The sequence below is a fragment of the Antechinus flavipes genome, chromosome X (assembly GCF_016432865.1).
Source record: "Antechinus flavipes isolate AdamAnt ecotype Samford, QLD, Australia chromosome X, AdamAnt_v2, whole genome shotgun sequence".
Taxonomy (NCBI): Eukaryota; Metazoa; Chordata; class Mammalia; order Dasyuromorphia; family Dasyuridae; genus Antechinus; species Antechinus flavipes.
In genome coordinates, this window is record NC_067404.1 from 61,248,677 (window position 1) to 61,272,935 (window position 24,259).

Genomic DNA, 24,259 nt, shown 5'->3' on the forward strand with positions numbered 1-24,259 from the left:
TTTGAAGTTCTGCTTGCATGGTGCCGATAATCTCTGGAGGGTATAAGAGCAGATGCAACAACAAGCTCCAAATTCGGGGCTCCAAGAAGTTTTCTAGCAGGTCAAAGGAAGGGTTTCACAAAGTAGAGATTGTTTTTGACTGAAGCCCCTATGAAAGATGATAGATTTCATCTGGATGATTTTGCCCTTGTCCTTAATATCCACTGTAGTGTGACACAAATACTCGAGTTATTTTCACATGCTCATACCTTGTCTCTGCCAGTTAGGCTCATTCTTGTAAGTAATTCAATGTTACCTCATACATAATAATGGCATGTTGAGCTTGATGTAGTAACCAACTCTTGGATCATCAAAATTCTTTTGGCCAACTGTATCCCATATGTTGAATTTAAGAGAGATTGTGCTAGTAGGGAACACACAGGGATGGACTTCAACACTAAGGTGGCTGCATACTTCTTAAATCTGCCAATCAAGTGGTATTTTAAAAATGTGATTTTCTTAGTATCTCCATCACCAACTACTACAAATTTGAATTGAACTTGGGGCTCTCTTTCACAGCCATCATGACAGTTCTTCCAGAAGAGCCTCTCTTTCTTCTCACTGAACCAAATGAAACAGGTTTGTTATTTTTTAAAAAGGTCATTTTTAATCACCCTTCTCATAGTATTTATAGCCATCTACCTTTCCCAAATTTCAATTCTGTAATCAGAGATATATGGTCCTGTTTTCCCTGAAATCACCAATATCAGGAATTGTGGCTATATCTATTAACTTACAAAATGTAGTAAGTGATATAAGTGTAAACAAGAGTGTGGTCATCGTGGTACAATGCATATGTCAATCATTGCAGACCTATTGTCTCCTAGCATACACACTTATGAAATACCTTATTAAAAAATATATTTGTGGCCACTGAGATAGGAAGTGGCTGGCAAAAGTACATACCAGTAAGTACAAATGATTGTTCCAAAGTTTAGATAATAATAGACCTCAGAGTCTCAGCTAAGCCTCTTATAGTTCTTTCCATTAGGGCATTCATCTGGAATCAATGTTAACTCTTTTGTCCTGGAAGCGATCGGCATTACCACAGGGCATGGTCTCTTGGCTCTGTTTTGGATAGGGAAGAGCGTAACTAGCAACCCTGTCTTTTTGCCTCAGCCTCCATAAGTCAAATGTTCGTAATAACGGGACACAAGTGTAGCACATGAGCTCCGAATCACCTTCCTAACTCCCCAGTCACACTGGCATATCTAGTTCTTATATCTCTCCTTAGGGGTCCAGGGGTAATCCTGAGGGATTGAGGGATTTTTCTCATTCTGTTGTTCATAAACTCATGTCCAGTATGTTGTCCCCATTATCAACTGCAAGTTAATCATTTGATCTTAATTCGCTATCAGTTAACCAGTTAATGTCAATGATTCTCAATCTTACTGAGAAAATAGAACAAAGAAAAAATTACAAAAATGTTCCACTCCCTTTGAAAGTATCACTAGCCATATGAAAAGATGCTCTAAGTCAGAGCATCTGACTTGATCAGAGAAATGCAAGTTAAGACTCTGAGAGACCACTACACACCAGTCAGATTGGCTAGAAGGAGAGGGAAAGATAATGCTGAATGTTGGAAGGGATGCAGGAAAACTGGGACACTGATGCATTGGTTGGTGGAATTGTGAATACATCCAGCCATTCTGGAGACCAGTCTGGGATTATGCTCAAAAAGTTATCAAACTGTGCATACCCTTTGATCCAGCAGTGTTACTACTGGGCTTATATCCCAAAGAGATCTTAAAGAAGGGAAAGAAACCCACATGTGTAAAACTGTTTGTGGCAGCCCTGTTTGTAGTGGCCAGAAACTAGAAACTGAGTGGATGCCCATCAATGGGAGAATGGCTGAATAAACTGTGGTATATAAATGTTATGGAATATTATTGTTCTGTAAGAAATGACCAGCAGGATGATTTCAGAAAGGCCTTCAGAGACTTACATGAAAGAGAAAGCGCCAAATCTTGGTCAAGTGAGCTTGGATCTTTGGTTTCTAAGTTGATTGGCCATTTCTAGGATGAGGTTCTTGGATTTTAGTTGTGAAAATCCTCAGTATGGGCTTCAGGTGGTCTACAAAAACAAGCTGCCTGAGTCTGCTTATTACTTGTTCTCTTGTTTTTTTAATTTTTTTATTCCCTGAAGCCAGTCTGCTTCAAATTGGTTGAGGTTCACTCAATATTTCACATTCTGAATCGCCTCCACCAAGGAAGGGTCATTAGGTAATTACCTGGAGCTATAATGGCTCTAACACAACCATCAATGGATACTTTTCTTTTTCTTTTTCTTTTTCTTTTAAATCATTTTTGATGGAAAGCATTCAAATAAGCTATCTCGGCATGGTTTGGATTTCTGTGACACAGTCACTTAATTTATCACTCAAAAGACAAAGCTTCACATTTTGATTACATTCCAGATCTTCTTAGCTCTTGTGACCCTTACTGTTTCCAAACTGGTTCTTTTTTTGTCCAAGGATATCTTTTCCCCATAGACATTTATTTAATCTTTTTTTTAAAAAATTATTAATAATTAAATAAATTATCATATAATTAATAATTACTATAACAATCAGTGTTATATTTCTTATATTAATAATTAATTATATGCTCTATTAGGATATTATATGTTTGAATTATATTATATGTAATATAATATTATAAATATAAAAATAATAATATAAAGAATTAAATTCCCATTTATTGTTTTTTCAAAATAATAGTTTTTTCCCCTTAGACATTTTTTATTATACTGATATATGTTTATTATATAATACATAATATATTAATATTATAATTTATATATAACATATATTATAATACAACTAACAACATAATCTAAATTATAAATAATTTATTTAGACATCTTAATTTTTTAAAAAAATGAATAATAATCAAATAAATTATTTTATGGTTTATAATAATTGTAATAATTATCATATTTATTATGTTGTTATCTTGATTATACTTAATAATTACATTATTATATATAATACAATATAACTATTATAATAATCACGTAACAATATACATAATTAAATAAGTTTCCATTTATTCTTTTTTAAATAATAGGTTTTTTTCCTTAGAATTTTTATTATAATGTTGTAATGTAATATATTTATTATATTATATAAGGTAAACAATACACTAATATTATATTTTATGTATAATATATAATTATAATATAAATTACAAATAATTTAGACATTTATTCTTTTAAAAATAGTTGTTAATAATTAAATAAATTATTTTGTAATTTATAATAATTGTAATAATTATCAATTTTACCATATTATTATATTAGTTATAATTTATTAATATATTATAGGCAATATTATAATACTTATAATAATAAATTAAATAAAAATTAAATAAATTTGCTTTTATTCTTTTAAAAAACAATAGCTTTTTATTTTCAAAATATATACAAAGATAGCGTTCAACCTTCACCCTTACAAAACCTCGTGTTCCAAATTTTTTCTCCTTCTTTTCCCCTCCCCCTCCCCTAGACAGCAAGTAATCCAATATTGGTTAAACATGTGCAGTTCTTCTATACATATTCCATATTCAACATGTTGCACAAGAAAAATCAGATTAGGAAGGAAGAAATGAAAAAGAAAACAAAAAGCAAGCAAACAACAACAAAAAAGGTGAAAATACTATGTTGTGATCCATACTCAACCCCCGCAGTCCTCTTTCTGTATGCAGACGGCTCTCTCCATCACAAGTGTATAGAAATTGGCCTGAATCACCTCATTGTTAAAAAAAAGCCACATACATCAAAATTGATCATGCCATAGTCTTGTTGTTGCCGTGTACAAGGATCTCCTGGTTCTACTCACTTCACTCAGCATCAGTTCATGTCAATCTCTCCAGACCGCTCTGAAATCATCCTGCTGGTCGTTTCTTACAGAACAATCATATTCCATAACATTCATACACCACAATTTATTCAGCCATTCTCCAATTGTTGGGCATCCACTCAGTTTTCAGTTTCTTGCCACTACACAAAGAGCTGCCACAAACATTTTTGCACATGTGGGAACCTTTCCCTCCTTCAAGATCTCTTTGGGATACAGGCCCAGTAGAAACACTGCTGGATCAAAGGGGATGCACAGTTTGATAACTTTTTGAGCATAGTTCCAAATCGCTCTCCAGAATGTTTGGTCTGTTCACAACTTCACCAACAATGTATCAGTGTCCCAGTTTTCCCTCATCCCTTCCAACATTTGTCATTATTTTTTTCTGTCATCTTAGCCAATCTGACAGGTGTGTAGTGGTATCTCAGAGTTGTTTTAATTTACATTTCTCTGATCAATAGTGATTCAGAACATTTTTTTCATGTGACTAGAAATAGTTTTAATTTCTTTGTCTGAAAATTGTTCGTGTTCCTTGACCATTTGTCGATGAGTCTTATAAATCTGAGTCAGTTCTCTACATATTTTAGAAATGAAGCTTTTATCAGAAGCCTTGTTTATAAAACATTTTAGCCAGTTTTCTGCTTTCCTTCTAATCTTGTCTGTATTGGTTTTGTTTATACAAAATCTTTTTAACTTAATATAATCAAAATTATCCATTTTGCATTTCATAATGTACTCTAGTTCTTCTTGGGCCACAGATTCCTTCCTTCTTCATAGGTCTGAGAGGTAAATTAGCCTTTGTTCTTCTAATCTGCTTATAGTATCACTCTTTGTCTAAATCATGAACCCATTTTGACTTTATCTTGGTATAAGGTGTTAGATGTTATCCAATTCCTAGTTTCTTCCATACGCGTTTCCAATTTTCCCAGCAGTTTTTGTCAAATAGTGAGTTCTGATCCCAAAAGCTGGGGTCTTTGGCTTTATCAAACACTAGATTGTTATAGTCGTTGACTTTTTCGTCCTGTGAACCTAACCTATTCCACTGATCAACTAGTCTATTTTTCAGTCAGTTCCAAATGGTTTTGATGACCACAGCTTTATAATATAGATTTAGGTCTGGTACAGATAGGCCACCTTTGTTTGCATTTTTTCCATTAATTCCTTTGAAATTCTTGACTTTTTGTTCCTCCAGATGAATTTTGTTCAATCATCAAAAGATGAATATTTTTCCTAGCTCTGTAATTTCTTGGCAGTTTGATCAGTATGGAACGGAATAAGTAGATTTATTTAGGTAGAATTGTCATTTTTATTATATTAGATCAGCCTATCCATGAGCACTCGATATTCTTTCAGTTGTTTATATCTGACTTGATTTGTGGGGAAAGTGTTTTGTAATTGTGTTCTTATAGTTCCTGACTTTCCAAACTGGTTTGGAAAAGCTCTCTGACTTTCCAGTATCTTTCTTACTATTTACCAAACCCAAATGAATTCTTTGATAAGCCAGATTACATACATTTGAATACTTGAGATAATCATTAACTAGAAAAAAAAAGCACTAGATATTCCAGAAAAAATCTCTCCTATATAGTAGCTCTAATTCATAAATCAATCCCAGTATGCAGGTCAAAGACCATATGAACCTCCTGGTATTATAAATGTATCACATTCTAAATATCATTCCTAAAAATTAACAGTATTTCTATATCATATTTTCCAAAATTACAATGCAAGAAATTTATAAGCATCTTTTTGATATAAAAATAATCTTATGAACTAAAACACGCACTTCAAACAAAACTTAATACCAATTGAGTAACATTACTTCAGTTGACTGCATCTCCAAATCATCCATATGAAAGACCAGTTTATATATAGATCTTCCAGTTTTGGCAAGTACAAAGCATGAAATAATTACTACTCTCAATGGGGAAGACAGTAACTGCACTACTTCATGGAAATTTTCCATGGGATTTTCTAGGTTGTTGATTCTCATATTTGGTTTCTTAAATTCTTTCTTAATATTCTTTATTCCAGTTTTATAGAGCCCAGATTCTCCTTTATATTCCTAATTGTGAGTCTAACTCATTTTGGAGTCTGGTGGCATTTGTCTCTTCTCTTTTCTAGAGAAACAATTATTTTTGCTGCAGTTTTCATTCTTTCTGAAGATTACTTTTTGCTTTCTTTTAATCCATATTTATTTATATGTGTTGGATCTCCTTTTTTGTTCACTCATTTATTCAGTTGCTAGTATTCTTGTGAGTTTTTTTTTTTGATATAAGAGTATATTTTGCCCTCCTTTTTTCTTTTCTTTTGTGTGTTCATCACTATTTTCAGGTAGTACAGTGGACACTAAGCCTGCCCTGCCTCCTCTTTTAGGTATATTAAGAAAGCATTTTAAATTTATTCAAGCCTAAAGCCTTTAAATTAATCTGAAAGGGAAAGTAACTTTATGTCTTTCTTTAGCTCTCAATTTCCCAATGGTATCCTGCTCCTCTCTTTCCCAGATGAGCCCTGGAAAGGTGGCGAGCCACTTAAGAATGGTAGCTTCTTTCTCCCAGTACTGAAGGGATTAGGGTAATGATCCAGCTAAGAGAAAGAAAAAACCTGATTCCTTCAATTAGAGGAAGTTAAAGGCATATTGACCAATTGGAAAGGAGAATCCTTGAAGAGAGTGGTCAATAAGGTCTTGCATGGTTTTAGGAAAAAGGATCTTCCAAGGGTGGATTGAAGTTGTGACTATTGTTCTTTATGATAAAGCAAAATGTTGCCTAAATTTTTACCCTAAACTCTGTAACTGCATTTTTTCACTTTCTAACATTTTGTCTATTTTGGGGGAATGTTGCAATTGTAATTCTACAATGGTTTGGGTTAGAGAGGAACTTTCAGAGTCATGGGTTGCCGCTATCTTTTTTCTCTTTCTAAGCAGAAATTCTTTGTTTAGAACAATCTAAAATGAATGGAAATTGTTTCTAACATGCTTGTGCCTAAAATGCAGAAACCAGTTTTCTTCCTTACTGGTGACCACCCCATACTCTGCCATATTGCTGGAACTCTTCCCCCGTTTCCTATCTAGCTGCTGGCTGGGGTCTAGGCCCACTTCGCATCTCTTTCCTTATTCGAGTTCATTTCCTGCTCATATTACTCTTTGTGCCTTTAACATTTCTAGGGAGAATGGGACAACGGAAAAGAGATGTATTTCTCTAGTTTATTTGTCTGGAGGAGCTATGGGTCTGCTCATGATGTATGGTATCTATTTTTATTAAATATATTACTAGATTTTCTGCAAGATTCCTTATACGCAGATATTTCTAGGTCCCACCCTTCACAAAGCTCTCTCATGGCTTCCTATTCCCCACAGACTAAAATTTAAGCTCTCTTGGTTGTTGTTCAGTCCTTTCAATCACGTCTGATTCTTTATGACCCCATTTGGGTTTTTCTTGGCAAAGAAAATGGAGTTGTTTGTTTTGCCATTTCCTTCTCCAGCTCACTTTACTGATGATGGATGAGGAACTGAGGCAAATGAGGTGAAGTGACTTGCCCAGAGTCACACAGCTAATGGATGTCTGAGGCCAGATTTGAACTCAGAAAGAGGAGTTTTCCTGACTCCAAGTCTCGGTTCTGTCCACTGCAGTGCCATCTAGCTGCCCTTGAGCTTTTTCATCAATCAGAAACCAAGCATTTATATGTGTCAGGCACTGTGCCAAGCACTGGAGATGCAAAGAAAGGAAAAACCAGGGTCCCTGACTTCAAAAAGTTTGCATTTTTATAGGAGAGACAACATGCAAATAGCTATGTACATGCAAGATGTACACAAGTCATATGGGAGGTAATCTCAGAGGGAAAACATGCAATGGGAGAAATGGGATAAAATAAATTTAATTATTTTTACATGCATTTCTAATCTCCTTTCTCCACCTCCACGTTCCCACTGAACAATAATAATGACAACAAAATGGAAAAAAAAAACTCATCAGAAATGTGCACAGTTCGGTAAGACAAATTCCCAACATTGGCCATACTCCCAAATACATGTCTTTTTCTGCATTTAAAATTCATTACTTCTCATCTTATTTCATCTTAGTCTTCTGAATTGAATGGTTCATTATTGCATTGATCAGTTGGTAAAGCTCCAAAGTCCAAAGTTGTTTTTGTACAGTGTTCTCTTTGTAAAACTATTCTGGTTCTCCTTATTTCTACCTAAATCAGGTCTTCCCAGTTCCCTCTGAAACTGTCCATTTTGTCATTTCTTTGTCATATTCTTATGGCACAACAGTACTCTAGTATATTCACATAGCATAATTTGCTTAGCCTTTTCTCAATAGGAGAGCAAGACCTTTCTAATTTTGGCTACTATGCAAAGAACTTTATAAATATTTTTGTACACATTGATTCGTTTCCTCTTCCTCTGATTTATCTGGGGTGTGGGCCTAGGAATGGTATAATCTGTTCAAGGTATATGTGCAGTTCAGTAGCTTGTGGGACATAGTTCCAAATTGCTTTCAGAATGTGCTGTGAATTAGTCCAGCCATTCTGGAAAGTAATACCCTTTCAACTGATCATGTAGATAATAGTGAACCTTTGGAGTCAACATTAAATTGTCATTAAAATTCTCCCAAACTAGGAATATCTAATGTTAGCTCCTATTTCTGTCCACTGTCATACTAGTTTATATGGCTTTCATGTTTTAATGTGCTTTAATGATCTTTGTATGTTCTCTAGCACGTGACCTTATATAGAACCTGCCATCTTCCATCTCTGTGCCTTTGCTCCAGGCTTTTCACTATGGTTGAACTCTCCATGCAACAACCACAAATTTCATCTCTTAAAATTCCAAGTTATCATCAAGGCTCCAAGTTATACATCAAGTCTATGTACCACTTCCTTCACAATACCTTTCCTGATTCTTAATTCCCTCCCTAAGTTTTTAGTGCTCTCCCCCTCCTCAGATTACCTTCTATTTACTTATTGGTTTACAGATTATACTCCCCACTCTTTTCCTCCTCCCCACAGTATGTTGGCTCTTAGAGGGCAGAGATTATTTTATTTTTGTCTTTTTCTCTTCAGTTCCTTGCAGATTGCCTTGGCCATAGTAGGTACTTCATAAATGCTCATTAAATTAAATCTAATTGAATGGATGTGCTGTTCTCTGCATCATACGCTTATGAAGCTGATTTTTTTTAACTTAAATTTAAGACTTTACATTCATCTTTATTAAATTTCATCTTATTCAATTTGGACCAATGTTTTAGCCCAGCAGTATGTTATTGATTCCTTTGAGCTTTGTGTCATTTGTAGATTTGATTAGCATGCCCTGTATAACTTTATCCAAATCATGGATAAAAATGTTAAATACCACTATACCAAGCACGAATGCCTGGGGCACTCCACTGGAGACCTCCTCCCAATTCATTATGCAACCATTAAAGATTTCTATCTGAGTTCCGCCATTCTAGCCATTAGGAACCCACAGGATTGTTCTATTCTACAGCTCCCTTTTCTCTATCTTTTACACAAAAACAGTATGAGTAGCTTTGCCAAATACTTCACAAAAATTTAGGTAACACACACACACACACACACACACACACACACACACACACACACACTACCAGATTTATGAAACTGTCAGAATAGGCTGGGAGGGGGTGGAAAAGTACTGAATGCCATTCTTTTTTTTTTTTTTTTTTTTTTTAAGGAATTCAATGATGTCTTTTGTTTATATTACTCCCTGACTCCTGATCTTGGACTATTCCTTCGGACAAAGCAAACCAGTCAAACAAAATGGATTGGCGATGTGACTCCATTTGACGATGTCAGCAATATCACTCCCACTTCTACAAAAGAGAAAGAATCATGTTTTATGATGTTTTTAAAAATTCCTTTCCTATTACAAGACTTATCAACAAACACAAATGTTTCAGTATACAAAGAACAAACAACTAACCTTTGTCTATCAGTGAACTTGTGTTCTGTACAGTTGGTTATTTTAAACATATGCTACATTTATCAAAGGAGTGACAAAATCATCCTGTTACTTGTAGCCAATTCCAAACTTCTTTTTCTCTTCTTATATGCATTTTCATACGTTTTATTGCTATAACCATTTTTATCCCCTCTACACCTTACATTTGGGGAGAGGGGGTCCTATTATTGTTACTGAGTCATTTTTAGTCTTGTGTGACTCTCTGTGACCTTATTTGTTTTTGTTTTTGGTAAAGATGCTGCAGTGGTTCGCCCTTTCCTTCTCCAGCTCGTTCTGCACATGAGGAAACTGAGGTTTGCCCATGGTCACACAGCTAGTAAATGTCTGAAGTCAATTTTGAACTCAGGAAGATGAATCTTCCTAACTCCAGCTCCAGCATTCTATTCCCTGTGCCATCCTACATTGTAACAAGTAAATATAATCAAGCAAAAAATAACCAACATATTGGCCATGACTGAAAAGGCTCATTATGTTTTCCAGGGCCAAGATTAATCTCATACACCTTCTTCTCTTCTCTGATATTGCTACCAGCTAGGTGCAGTCCCTCATCACCACCACTGCATCCAGGGCTATCTCCCATTGTCCTGATCTATATTTTGCCTCTGGATCCAGCCGGCTCTGGACGGGAAAGTGACCTCGCCCAGCCCTCCCTCACTTTGATCCAACTCACTTGCACGTCATGGCATCCCCTCCCTGATGTCATAGTTTTCTTCAAGAACGAAGGACAAACAACAACCACCCAGGTTATTTCAGCATCCTCATAATTGGTTTCCCTGCCTCAGACCTCCAATCCTTCTTCCATTCAGCTGCCAAAGTGATCTTCTTGTGATTATCAAACTCCCCAACTCCATTATTACCTGTGGGATCAACTGTGAAATCATTTGTCTGGCATTTCAAGCCCTTTAAAACCTGGTTCCTTCCTAGCTTTCTAGTTTTCTTATACCTTACACCCCATCACATTCTCTGCAGTTCGGTGATAATGCCCCCCTTATTCTTTCTCCCACATTAAAGTTAAACTCCATTTGTTGACGCCTGCATTTTCACTGGTTGTCTCCCATTTATGGAATTCTCTGCCGCCTTATCTTCCCTTTCTGGCTTCCCTGGCTTCCCTCAAATTCCAGCTGAAGTACTACCTTCTACATGAAGCCTTTCCCAAGCCCTCTTAATTCTAGTGTCTTCCCTTTGATGCTCAAATCCAATTTATCTGGTATTTAACTTGAATTATACAGTTCTTTCCATATTGCCTCTTCCATTTGACCTTGAGTTCCTTGAGATGAGGGACTGTCTTTTGCCCTTCTGTATGTCCCCAAGACTTAACATAGTGCCTGTCACCTAGGAGGCAGTTCATAAATGTTTGTTGATCGATTGCAATTTATTAGTTTGCCTTTAGAGTTGTTTTCATTGATATGAATGATTCATTGTGTATATTTTTCTATTTCTGCTTTCTTTGCTCTTCATATTTTCTGCACTCTTCCGATAAAAACTCTCATTTGTTGTTTATTCTATTGCAATGATAGTTCATTTCTTTCATATAGAATAGTTTGTTTAGCTATTCCCCACTTATTATCTACTTCATTTCCTGTTTTCTGCTACCACAAAAAAGGTTGCTACTGATATTTTCTTGCTGTCTTTCACCTCCATGGGGCCTCCAACCCCAGTAGTGGATTTTATGTGCTTGACCTGTTCTTGATGGAACTCTGAAGACTCTGCAATTACAGTTCCCCCTTCTTGATGGTTGCTAACCATCTCTTTAATAAGACATTTTAGAATTTTGTCAGGAATTAATTGACCTCTTTGTAGACTCCATTCTCTTTCCTCTTTTCGTTTTGAAAATCTGACCTTTATTTGCCTTTTTCCAGTTCTGTAGTAAATCTCTTATTCTCTAAGCTCTTTTAAAAATCAGTGGCACTGGAAGTTCAGAAGGAAATATAGACAGCCAGGATAACTTTGAGATAAGCATATTGAATGTTATGTGTAGAAACACATGCGTATCTATACGTACATATTGTTGTTCATTCATGTCTGATTCCTTGTGACCCCATGAACTGTAGCATACCAACACTGTCCATAGGGTTTTCCTTCTCCAGTGGATTAAGGCGAACAGGGGTTAAATGATTTGTCCAGGGTGACACAGCTAGTAGGTGCCTGAGGTCAGATTTGAGGTCAGGTCTGGCTCCAGGCCCAACACTATGTACTGTGCCACCTAGCAGAGATATATAAAGCAAGCTGTGGAAAATAGAGATTCACACTTTCACATACAGTCCTCTTTTTCTGTTCTAGCTTTTTTACATGAGCAAATATCTATTTTTTTTGAAGGGGATAGTATTCATCCAAGTCAGAATAAAAAGAAATTAGTAAATCAGTGACAATGGTTTAGCTATTACATCTTTCAGTATCTTGCGTCATAGTTTCTCCAGGCTAGATAACTTGGACTTAGTTAAGGGAGTTTGCCTCTCTCTTACTATCTTTCTTACTTTCTTATATCCTTTCTTATCCTGGTCTTCAACTCCCTGTTAAGTCATTTTGGTTCTGTTCTTTCCAGTTCAAAGAGAATTCTCTTTGGCAGAAAATGTAGACATAAAATAAGAGTTAAGCACCTCTGTTTTCCTTCAATTTGTCATCTGTTATCATTGTCCCATTGGCCCTGAGGAAAACAGTTTTCTTTCTTCGATTCTCCATTTTTTTCTAACAGAACTTAAAAAAAAGAAACTTAAAAAACAATCCTTAGCATTCTTAGCTCATTTTGAGTTTCAGCTTTCCCAATGCCATTATTATATGACCATGCCATGATTGTGTATTCATTCTTTATTATTTTCCTTTACTTCCATCTTTTATGTTCATCTTTATATGTGTGGGTATTGATGTCTTTTCAAAATCTAAGCTGGCTCATGAATTCCCTGTGTATCCACCTCAACCTCTTTAGATAACTTCTTCTTTTCTTCCGTCTATTGAATATTTTTCTTTATCTCTTTGGAAGTTCATTCTTGAGATCTGCCCATTCCTCCTGGGTTAATTTCTCCGGTAGAATATTAGTCCATAAATAATCCTATTTATTCTTTTTCTGAACTCTTGAAAATCTGCTCTTCCAAAATTTAGGATGTGTGTGTCAGATTCTTCTTGGTTTTCTTGCTTTCTTTATTACAGATATTAAGACAGAGTGGTAACTTTCCCTAAGCTTTTCATCATTCCCACCCAAGGGACCAGCTTCTCCTTACTGATGAGATTCAGATCCACAATAGAATTATCCATTCTGAGTCCTTTTACCTTTCGGCACATGAAATGATCAGTAAAGCAAGCCATGAAGTTATTAGCTGCTCTGCCTCCCCGAAAGGGAGCTCTAACACAGAGTGTCAAGCATCCAGGTCACAGGTCACTGTGGAGTATGGCTGAACCAGACTCAAATATCCTTGGGAAATATTTAGCAAAATAAGTAAAAACCCAATAGAACACAGATAATGTTAATATGTGATTTTCTAAGTCAAGGTATATCAGGCAGGCCCATTTCTATTGAATTTTTATGCTACTGCTCTAGTCGATGTCCAGGTAAATGAAGTCAGCCATCTTCCATTACTGTTAGATCTCATTGACACTGGAGAGAATCTTCTACCAATTGAAATGGCACATCTCTTGAACAGAGGGAGCGAACCTCGGACAGAGAGGCCGAGTTGTATTCACACACGCTCTGTGATTAGTTGCTTGCCCTATATTCAGCTTACATTACAGAAGCTGTTTTTCGAGGGGCCTTGGGAGCTATCACTTCCAAGGAAAATTGATTTCTTGGCTAGTTAGTTGTTTGGGTTGATGCTTCATAGTTTGTATAAGTCAGAAATTGTCATGTTACACGATATCACTTCTTCAATATGTTTTACCAGCGGGAGTTTCCTTTTTGAGAGATACAGGCACATGCTTTTGCTGCTTTAAGTAGAAAGCGTGTTTCTAATTTCTTCAGTATTTTGCTCAGTGATAAGATAGGTCCAATAGGCCAATCAGCTCACTTCTTTATCTTTTATACCTTCATATCTTCAGTGTAGCCTCATAAATATAGCCCTCCTTTCTCCCTTTATGCTTTTCTGTTTTCCTTTCTAACTATATATCTGGCTTCAGCTCTTGTCAAAGATCCTATTCTTATCCATGAGTTGAGTTTTCACCTTCCTTTCTAGAATTCTTCTTATTTTCACATGAATATTTCCAACAGCTTTCTCCCATCCTAGATACTACATCACTTAATACCCCATTCTCTTGTCTCCTTGAAAATCTGCCTCTCTAGCTCATTTCAGCACTGTTGGGTCTCAACTCAATACTCCAGCCCTGAGAAATGCTTAGGGGGATACAAGAAAAATACAGTTCTAACCCTCAAGGAACTTGTAACTTAATTGGAGAGAGAAGAGGTATATCCCTGAACCAATTAGAGAAAGGAAGATGGGGCACCATTCTGGGTACTAAGTACTGGCTGTGGGAGATTATAAAAGAAAGAGCTCAAAGTCTGCTGGGAATATGAAGCATGTACACATAAGGAATTAACTAAACGTACAATCTGGAAAATAGGAGTGATACAATTATACTATGTGCAGGGAGGGAGAGCAGAGAAGCTAGAGTTCCCTGTGGCTTAGGGTGGCCAGGAGAAGGTGGAACTGAAGCTGAGCCATTAAAAGATAGGCAGGGTTTTTACAGACTGAGAGGAGGGGGAAAGGGCATGGAAAACAGGGGGAGAATGTGAAGAAAACTGTGGAGGTGAGAATGAACCTGGTTTTTTAGATGGACAGTAAAATTCTTCATATCTTCTTTCTCCTTTTCTCTTGCCTTGACCTTTGGCTATTTGGTCCATTGTTTTAAGGTGAGAGAAGAAAATATCCACCTTTTCCCATTTGTAATACTTGGGGTTCTCCTCTCTCATATTGTTGGAGAGTAATGGGAGAGTAAGGTGGATAGGTAGGGTTAGGTGAGATCGTGGAAGGCCTTGAAAACTTTGTAGAGGAGGTGAGACTTGCCGTCAATAAAGAACATTGTAAGTCCTTGATATTTCATAGTTACATAATGTATGTAGGACATAAGATTGGAATTGTGAGCAAAGTTGGGAAGATCCTGAAACATTTCAGAGGCAGCTGTGGAAGGAGGTTCTTTGGTGCTGGTCTCAGCTCTGTGTGACATTGGACCGGTCATTTGTTATCAGTGAGCTTCTGTGTTCTCATCTTGAGGATGGTAAAAGGATAGTTTTTGTACCACAAGGTTGTTGTGAGAATCAAATGAACTCATGTACCTGAAAGTGCTTCCTAGACAGTAAAGCACCATAGCTACTGTATGTAAAGTCATTTAATTGGTCCTAATAGTACAGAATTGAGGTGAATAGTGCCTAGACAAGGATAATAGGAATGGGAACCCAAAGCAATGAGAACATCTGAAGGAAGTTTCACATGGGAGAATCAATGACAGTGACTGATTAGCTATTTCAAATACTATTCTTCGAGGATTTGCTCTGTGAGTCTATCCATTTCTATGCCTATTCTCCTGAGGCGGTTGGACCCCTTTATGAACTGATAGTCATGGCGATAAATTGCTATAGCTAAAAAAACTCATCACCCCACAGTCAACCTGTGAAAAAGCCTCTCTGAACTTCCCTCCGCTAGTGTTTGAACGACAACTAGTTCATCACCATGTGTGTACCTGAAACTTTTCTAGCCAGATATTTCAGGACTTGTGTTTCTTTGGTAGATCGCCCTTTCTACCATCTCTACAGTCTCCCTTATCTTCAATCTCCCCCTGCCTATTGGAGCTTTCTTTATTGCCTACACACTCATCCATCTCTCCTCCATCTGTAAAACACCTTCACTTGATCTGCTACCTATTATCCTATATCTCTCTTTCCTTCTGTGGATAAATTTCACAAGAAGGCTGTTTACAGCTAGGACAAAAGTCCACTTTTCTTCCTTTACTCTCCTTTAAACTCTCTGCAGTCTGGTTTCCAACTTTATCATTCAGCTGAAAGTACTGTCACAAACCTCATCAATGATCTCTTACCTGCCACATCTAATGGCCTATTCTCAAGTCTCATCCTTCTAGACTTCCCTGAAGCCTTTGACACTGTTGATAACTTTCATGCCCGTGATACTCTTCATTGTGACACTCCTCTCTCTTCCTTTTCCTCCTATCTGTCTCCTTTGCTGGATCTTCATCCAAGTCATTCCCAATAAGTACAGGTCTCCCCCCCACCTCAAAGCTCTGCCCTGGGCCCCACTTTCTGGTCCCTCTATTCAATCACGCTTGATGATCTCATCTACTTCCATGGATTCAATTATCATCTTGACACAGATGATTCTCAGCTCTATTTGTCTATCCCTTAGCTCTCTCTCTTGCCCTTCAGTTTCACATCTCCAGCTGCCTATTGGACTTCTCTAATTGGATGTCCGGAAGATAGCTTAAACTGAACATATCAAAAACCAAACTCATTATCTTCCTTCTCTCAACCTTCTTTTTTTCTAGTTTTTCTTATTACTGTAAAGAGCAATACAGTCTTCCCAGTAACAATCACTCTCACCAGCCCTACCTCCCAACCGATGTGTTTCTATGTCCTGTTTATTCTACCTTTGAAAGTAATATTTCTTGTACATATAACTTTTTCTTCCCTAATACTGCCACCACCGTGGTGAAGGCCCCTATCATCCCACGCTTGGACTATCACAATAGCCTGCTGGTTGATGTCCTTAACCTTAAATCTCCCCCACTCCACTCATTTATTTTCCTTCCTCAGTCCATCTTCCATTCAGTTGTCAAAGTGATCTTCATCAAGTATGAATCTGACCACTTCCTCCATACACTCCTGTGGTTACCTATTACCTCTACGTTCCAATATAAAAATCTTATTTGACTTTTCCAGCCCTTCACAAGCTGGTCCCATCCTATTTTTCTGGTGTTCTTGCTCTATCCTCTTCCAAGTTCTCTGCAATCCAGTGACACGGGCTTCTTTGCTGTTTCTTGCATGCAACACTCCAAGGGAACAGTTTCTGACAAACTGAGATCAGTCTGAATTGATGCAGAGTGAAATGAGCAGAACCAAGACAACAGTTTTTGTTATGAAAAGGGTGTTACAACAAAGAAAGCAAGAAAGTCGAGGGACTTAAGAACTTTGATTGAGGCAGGGCCCAAAATGATTCCAGAGGTTGTGGATGAGGAGGTTGATGAGGAAGCAAGCCACTGAGCAGAAGACAGAAATATGAGGGACTCAATATGCAAAAGAGTCACTACCATTTTGGATGAGGCCCATATGAGAATTCGTCTTCGATTAGATGGCTTTTTTTTTTTTTAAATAAGAGTTTTGCTTTGCTTTGTCCTCCAGCGGGGGGGAGGGGGGGTACGGGACTGGGCCGTGCCAGGTGAGCCTGACGTCCAAGGCTTGGCCCAGATGATGGGATTCAAACCCAGCAGGAGCGGTTCTTTAAGCAGGCTTTGAGATTTTCCGAAGCCCGAACTTGTAGACAGCCCTTTGGGGGGTGTTTTGGGGAGGGGGGGCAGTACTTGAACGCTCAGTACCCACTCTTGGGATTACTTCTGTCCCTGGAGCAGAACCCGGGCCATTTCCTTAGCTCTCGCGCTGTTCTTCGAGATCCCCGAGGTGGCTCGGGGTGGGGGCTGGGGGTGGTGGTGGCTTTATTTATTTATTTCCCCCCCAAGCAATTTAGAAAATATGCAAACGTGCCTGCGCCTTCCTGGCTCGGGACCGCAGCACTGCCGGGACAGGCCGGAGGGGAGGCGGAGGGGAGGTGGAGGGGGCGGGGCTTGCCCATTGGCCCCGCCCCCGACCTCCCTTCGGGGCTGGGCGCGCGCCTCACGGGGCCCTCAACTCCGTCCCAGCAGTGCCTGCAGCCGGGTCGCGCGGCTCCTCCTCCTCCTCCTCCTTCTCCTCCTCCATCTCCTCCTCCTCCTCTTCCTCCTCCTCCTCCTCCTTCTCCTCCTCCTCCTTGCCACCGTCGCCGCCGCCCCAGGACTCAGCGGAGCCTCTCCAGAAGCCGCCGCCACCGCCGCCGCCGCCGCCCTCAGGATGGTGATTCGCGTGTACATCGCGTCCTCCTCCGGTTCCACCGCGGTAAGCGGGGGCCCGGCCGAGGGCTTGCTCGTTGGCCCGGTCCGCTGACCCAAGTTGCCCGTCACCCCCGCTCCCCCGCTTCCTGCCCCTTTGCTCCTCTCGCTCGCATCTCCCGGGGGTTGCCTGGGTACCAGGTTCATCTGGGAAGGGAAAGCGGCGCAAAAGTTAGCCGCTCGGTGGGCACATGGGCTTTGGGTCGAGGGAACCTTCCAGAGAGGGAAACTGAGGCACATGGAGATTTGGAGGAAGGGCTTCAATCGAGGCCTCCCGAGATCCCCGGGAGGGTCGCATGGAGGGATGAACGTGAAGGACCGGGAGGCTTTCCTTGGGGAGGCCCGACAGCACCAAGCAGAATGGGGAGGGGGGCCGGGCCTGGGGCAAACGCTGCCAAGTTGGATGAGTCGAAGCGGCCCAGGGCCTCAGCTTTGCCCCGCTGGCGTTCGCTTCCCTTTGTCGCTCCCCCTGCTCTTTTCTTTTCGTAGGGTCCGATTCCTCTCCCGCCCAAGCACGGACTGCCCGAGAAAGGACTAAGTGGTGTGATCTTTCTCTAGGGGCATGAAGAAGACGCTGCCTTTACTGCTCTTTCGGTTTAATTTCTCAAAACCACTTTTAAGTAGCTGGGGGGGGGGGAGGGGGGACGACTCCCGAGAGATGTTCGAGATTCGATAACCTGGGGCGGAGTCTGAGTGTGTGTTTGTGATAAATGGAAGTGCCTCCCTCCCTCTTCCCTGTATCCCTAGAGAAAGGCAGACAGGAGGGAGAGCAGATGTCTGGGACTTAGGGGAAGTGGGGAGGGCCCTTGGGAATAGGGTCTCCTTTTCTCAGGCTTTTAGAGCCGCGGCAGAAGGGCGTGGGGTGGGCCCAGATGTTAGGGAGGTGGAAGGATTCCCATTCCATCCTTGAGATCTCCTAACCCTGCTGGAAGCCTGGGGGCTTGTTTACAGCAGGCTGGGCAGCCCTGGAGGACCGCCCTGACAATCACATTCCCAGGGACTCTTTCTTTTGAGCTTGGGATTCCCGGCACCTAACTCCGTGCTTGCCACACAACAGACACTTGCACTTAAGTGCCAGCACATTACACGCGTCTGCTTTACGCCTTAGGAGAAGAGAATCATAGATTGAGAGTGGGAGGAGACCTCAGAGGTCATGCAGTCCAGCCCCCTTAGTTTACTGATAATGAGAGGAAGGCAGGAAGAGCTGAGATGACTAGCTCAAAGTCATTCAGTTGAGTGACTCTGCCTCTAAATTCAGTGTTTCTACATAGAACTTCTACAGTATGACCTCCAAATAAAGGTCTAGGCCACAATAGCTTTGCCGGCATCCGGAATGTTTTATGTTTTGGTAGCATGGGGGTGGAGGGGCGGGGAGGAGAAGGTAGAATCTGATAGTTAGACTCATACGGGGTGCAAGTAGCTAGAGTGACAGGCCTGGAGTCAGGAAAACAAGAGTCCAAATGCAGCCTCAGACACTTCCTAGCTGTGGGACCCTGGGCAAGTCACTTCACCCTGTGTGCCTCAGTTTCCTCATCTTTCAAATGAACGGGAGAAGGAAATTGCAAACCACTGTAGTATCTCTCCCAAGAAAATTCCCAGTGGGGTCACAGATGAGTGAGTGTGATATAATACAGCTTCCAAAAGCCATTTAGCTCCTTGCTGTAAATACTTTGTTAAACAGATTTAAGCCAAGACTGTGGTCAGCCCCCAGTGAGACCGACAGGCAGAAGACTTTGCTTTTAGCTTTGTGAGAGGAAGCAATTACTTTGGCCACTGCCACACTTCCTCCCACTCCCCACCCCGAGGCACACACATAAGCAAGTAAACTCAAGGTGAGGAATTGGCCTTATTTGAGTAAAAATGACTGTACCCCAATCCCCTCAGGTTTTAAAATAATCTTTCCAAACTCACAGATTGCCACCGCTTGCCTTGTTTTCTGTTGTTGGATGGTATGAAAACCAAAACCAAACACCCTCCCCTCTCCCTTGGTTATTAACTCTTGAGATTTAAACAGAGAGCTCTCTTCACATTTCTTTTGGTCATCAGGAGTTTCTGTTCTCTGAACTGGAGCTCCTGATCCAATTTCCATTTTGTTCCAATAAGCTATTTTTTTCTACCCTTCAGTAATCAATGGGCAGTTTCTGCCACAGTCATTGCAGTTTTCTGGAGTCCTGCATAAAGTAAATAGTTGGAGAGACCAAGCAATTTGTAATAGCTCTTCAAGTGCTAAAGAAATGAAAGTTTTTATAATGAGATCTGTGAAATTTTTTTTTTTGAATGTTGAGTTGCCAGGTTGAATGAATGTAAATACTGTACAGGTGAACCTTGCTTTAAAAGAATCTGCTATGTGAGACTCAGAATTCCCTAAACATCATGTGGTTCATTTTAATTCAATTCAGTACACATTTATTAAGCACCTGTTATCTGCTAGGTTCCCTGCTAAGTGCCGGGGTCACAAAACGAGGCAAAAGACAGCCCCTCCTCCTCCAGGAGCTTACAGTGCAATGTGAGAGACGTCATGTGAACAAATATATCCCAAGCAAACTATATACGGAATTAATAGAAAACAATTAATGGAGAGAAGAGCATTGGAATTGAGGGGTTAGAGAAGGCTTCCTGTAGAATTGGGGATTCTAACCAGGGCATTCGAGGAATGGGGATATCCAGAGAAGAAAAAATACTGGACCTAGGTTATAAAGGGCTTTGAATGCCAAATGGAATTTTGAGTTTGTTTCTGGAGCCATCGGTAGCCACTGGATGGAGGTTTACGATAGGATTTGTCCCAGGGGGCCTTTAAATACACAGCCCTCCTGTTGTATTTAAAATAGGATTTGATTTCTAAGAACTTCACTTGGGCTCAGAGCATGCCTGTTGCATGAAGTGAGTTCTAACTGTAGAGGCCCAAAGCTGGAACTATTTGAAGTTTGTTTCACAAACAATATTGCTCTAGTGCTTTGAGGTTGCCTCACTATAACCCTGTGGGTAGGTAGTGAAAGAATGATTGCTCCATTTCACAGATGAAGAAACTGAGACTTAGGAGGAGGGACTTCTTCAGGGCTACCTAGTAGCCTGCAAATTTCCGATTGCTTTAGAAGCTTCTAGATCTAGAGCTGAAGAGGGCTTAGGGACATCTAGTCTAGCATCCAAATTCTTTAGTGGAGGAAACCAACAGAGAGCCAGCTTGGATAAAGATCTACCCAATGTCTCACAAGTTGTAAATGGCACAGCTAGAAATAGAACCCAGATTTTCTGACCACTTTGTCTCTAGTTTCTGGTCGTTTTCTGTCTTTTATGGTCACAGAAATGACCATTTTAACTAGTTTCCTTGAGAAGTACAACAATTGGCAAGATAAATCTTATTTTGCTTTTCTTCCCTGGCCTTCCTGTTCCATGCACCCGTATTATTATCATTAAAAAAAGATAAGAAAAGCTCTCAGGTTTATCCTTGATGTTCTTTAACGAGGCAGTGTGCGATATCCTGGGAAAAAAACCACTTTGTTACAGGGCAGAATACCCAGCTCTGTCACTTGGACAAACATTGGAGCTTTTGTAAACTTGGTCATGATTTCCTTGGGGAAGAGACCAAGATGACATGGCTGCTAATAGAGGAGAGCAGAAGGTAGAAACAGGTACGTGGGGTACTGAGGTAGTCAAATCAACAAGGATCTAATAAACGTTTACTGTGTGCCAGGCACTGGGAATACAACAAAAGGCTAAAAAGAAAAAATCCCCAACTCCTTCCCAGACCCTGCCCTCAAGAAGCTTATATTCTCTTTAAGGTAGGAGAAGAGAAGTGATTTACCCAGAATCCTCCAGCTGGTGTGTGCCAGAGCCTAGGCCCAAACCAGGTCCTCTGCCCCGAAGTGCATAGCATAGTTTCTGGCATTAACTAATGTCACTGTTATAAAAGGCTGGCCAACCCCAAACAGACTTAGGAGCCAAGAAGTCTCCTGATTTTAATGCTTGAGTCTGTTTTAGGCTGTCAGGGTTATAGAGGAAAGATTGAATTGCTTCTTCTAATCCAGGAAAGATACAAACAAAATATCCATTATGAGAGAAAGAGCAGCTCTTGCTCTTTAGGCCTGCTGGAGACTGTTTGCAGGAATGAAGCTGGGAAATAGGAAGGACGGGACCTCAGAGCTTGAGAACAGCAAGGAATCCTGTTACGGCTTTGAAATATTGTAGCTAGGCAAACCATGTGGCAGCCATTCACACGCAAATAAAAATATATTTGTGTCTATTGTGTATTTGTATATGTTGTGTAGCTTTTACAGAATGTGCTTTTTAAAATTGTTATATTTGTGGAATTGAGTGACAATTATTTCTCCTTGGGTGTTGTGGCAAGTCAAGAGTTAACTTACCTAATTAATTTTACTCATCTATTACCGGTACATAGAGAACAACAAGAAATAAATCCAATAGTAATTTGTGGCCTGCTGATGATAGCTATATGTTCACATTCAAAAAGGAACTTTTATTTTGAATGGCATAATTTCCCAAGGATAGCATTGTTAACGGGCATCTGTATATAATAATTTCACGACCTTTAAAGTTTCTTAATGGCATATAATGTCTTGTGCTTAAGGAATGCTCCATAAATAGTCATTATCGTTGATGTGTTGTAATATAAAGTGAAATTAAGTCTTATAATACTTGAGGTATTTCTATGCTTATTCTCTCAAGTCAGTTTTGAAGTATCTTCCGAGGAGGCCGTTTTCTAGGGTCAGCTCCAATCTCACATGCTGCCTGAGTTATGTTTTGGTTGTGAAAGCCCAGCGTTGCTAGTCAGATATCCCGGGAAATCCACTTCCTGCAGCTGGTGGGGGGAACAGTGACAGAGAGGCCAGCTGATGGCAGAAAGGTGAAGTTTTGTTTGTTTTCACTCATTGCTGGAAGAAAAGGAAAAACCTTTGACTCTCCTGCCAGTCTGAGATGGAGATCCATTTCCACTTGAGACTGGAGGGATAGCTTAAGCCCAAATTCAGTGCTTGTGAGCCGTGGACTGCCTATGGACCTAGGAAACAGAGCATTGGGAGAAGGTGCTCTCTTGAGGACTTCAGCTTGTGGCAATGCAGGGAACCAACAAACTTGGCAGGAGAGAGACCCAAAGTCCTAATGATTTGCTCTATTACTAACTCACAAGGCAGCATATGGAGTTTTATGTGACCCTTAAAAGAAGATATTTTATATAAGCTATTAAAACCAGAAGCATTTGGAATAAAGTGAAATTGCAATACATTGCAAGCTTTTGGCCTGGACACTGAGCCTAGAATCTGAAGGATCTGTTTGTTGTTGGCTGTGTGATTTGGGTCAGTTGTTAACTTTTCCACGCCTTAATTTCTTGATCTTCAAAGTGAGATTGATATTGGTCACTGGTCAGCTTCATATGGCAAAAATGAGCATCAAAACGTTGTGTAAAACACTTAAGAGTTTCAGGGGAAGAAACATGCTTTAAGAAGTGTTATTTCAGCTTAAGAAAAGAAGAGAAATTAAGGAATCAAAAGGTATTAACATTGAGTCTCAGGGAGCTCTAATGTGATTGTTGTGAAAACTTCCTTCATTGGAATTATTGGGATTATAGATTCTGCCCCATGCATGCCTCAGCGGGTGAACTTCTGGAATTGCTGTGGCCTCCCCAAAATTGCCTTTGGTAATGAGGCCTTTGAGTTTTCTTACTTCAACAGGTTATAGGATACTATATGTAGAGCTGAAAGGGTCTTCGGGATATGTGGCCTCTCATTTTATCAACGAGGGAATTGAAGCCCATAGAGATTATGTTTCCACTGTGCTGTCTTTGGGTGCCAGGCAGGTGTGTGGTCAAGTCTATAGTGGAAGTTCTGATACCTCACTGGCATCTGCCTGAATTTGTGCCAGTTATCCACCCTTTGAGAGCACAGGGCTGCATTCAGTGCTCCAAGGAGACATTGAAATGGGACTTTGGGAAGGATGGATTCGGAAACTTTGAATACCTTCCTTGCCTTGTGAATCTGCTGGTTTTGGAGCTTTGGCGGAAGTATGATGTGAAGACTCAGATGCTTTTTGCATGGAGGGAAAGAAATCTCAGAAATTACAACTGAAACTCTGAATGATGGAGGAGGAGTGATGTGAAAAGTTGGCCAGAGGACAAGAGAAGAGCCCTTGAAGTTGTGGTATGGCCAGGGAGGCACCTTGATGTAAGCCGGATAAGGTTCTTCTATATGTCCCAGATATTGAAGTCCTGACTGTTCTTTGGGGAAAAGGAAGATTGGAATGGGACTTAGCAGTTCCAAATGGAAGTAATTAGGAATTGGATAAGGATAGCTGATTTGCCT

At 39.8% G+C, this 24,259-nt stretch overlaps 1 protein-coding gene across 1 annotated transcript in view; it reads left to right on the forward strand.

Moving 5' to 3' along the window:
• The first annotated feature begins 17,791 nt into the window (after positions 1–17,791).
• The window catches only part of SH3BGRL (SH3 domain binding glutamate rich protein like), a 96,206-nt gene continuing 89,738 nt past the window's right edge, over positions 17,792–24,259 (forward strand). The window contains exon 1 of the mRNA XM_051969065.1: positions 17,792–17,955. Within this exon, the coding sequence (XP_051825025.1) occupies positions 17,911–17,955 (45 nt within the window). The 5' untranslated portion in view covers positions 17,792–17,910. The remainder of the gene's footprint in view (positions 17,956–24,259) is intronic.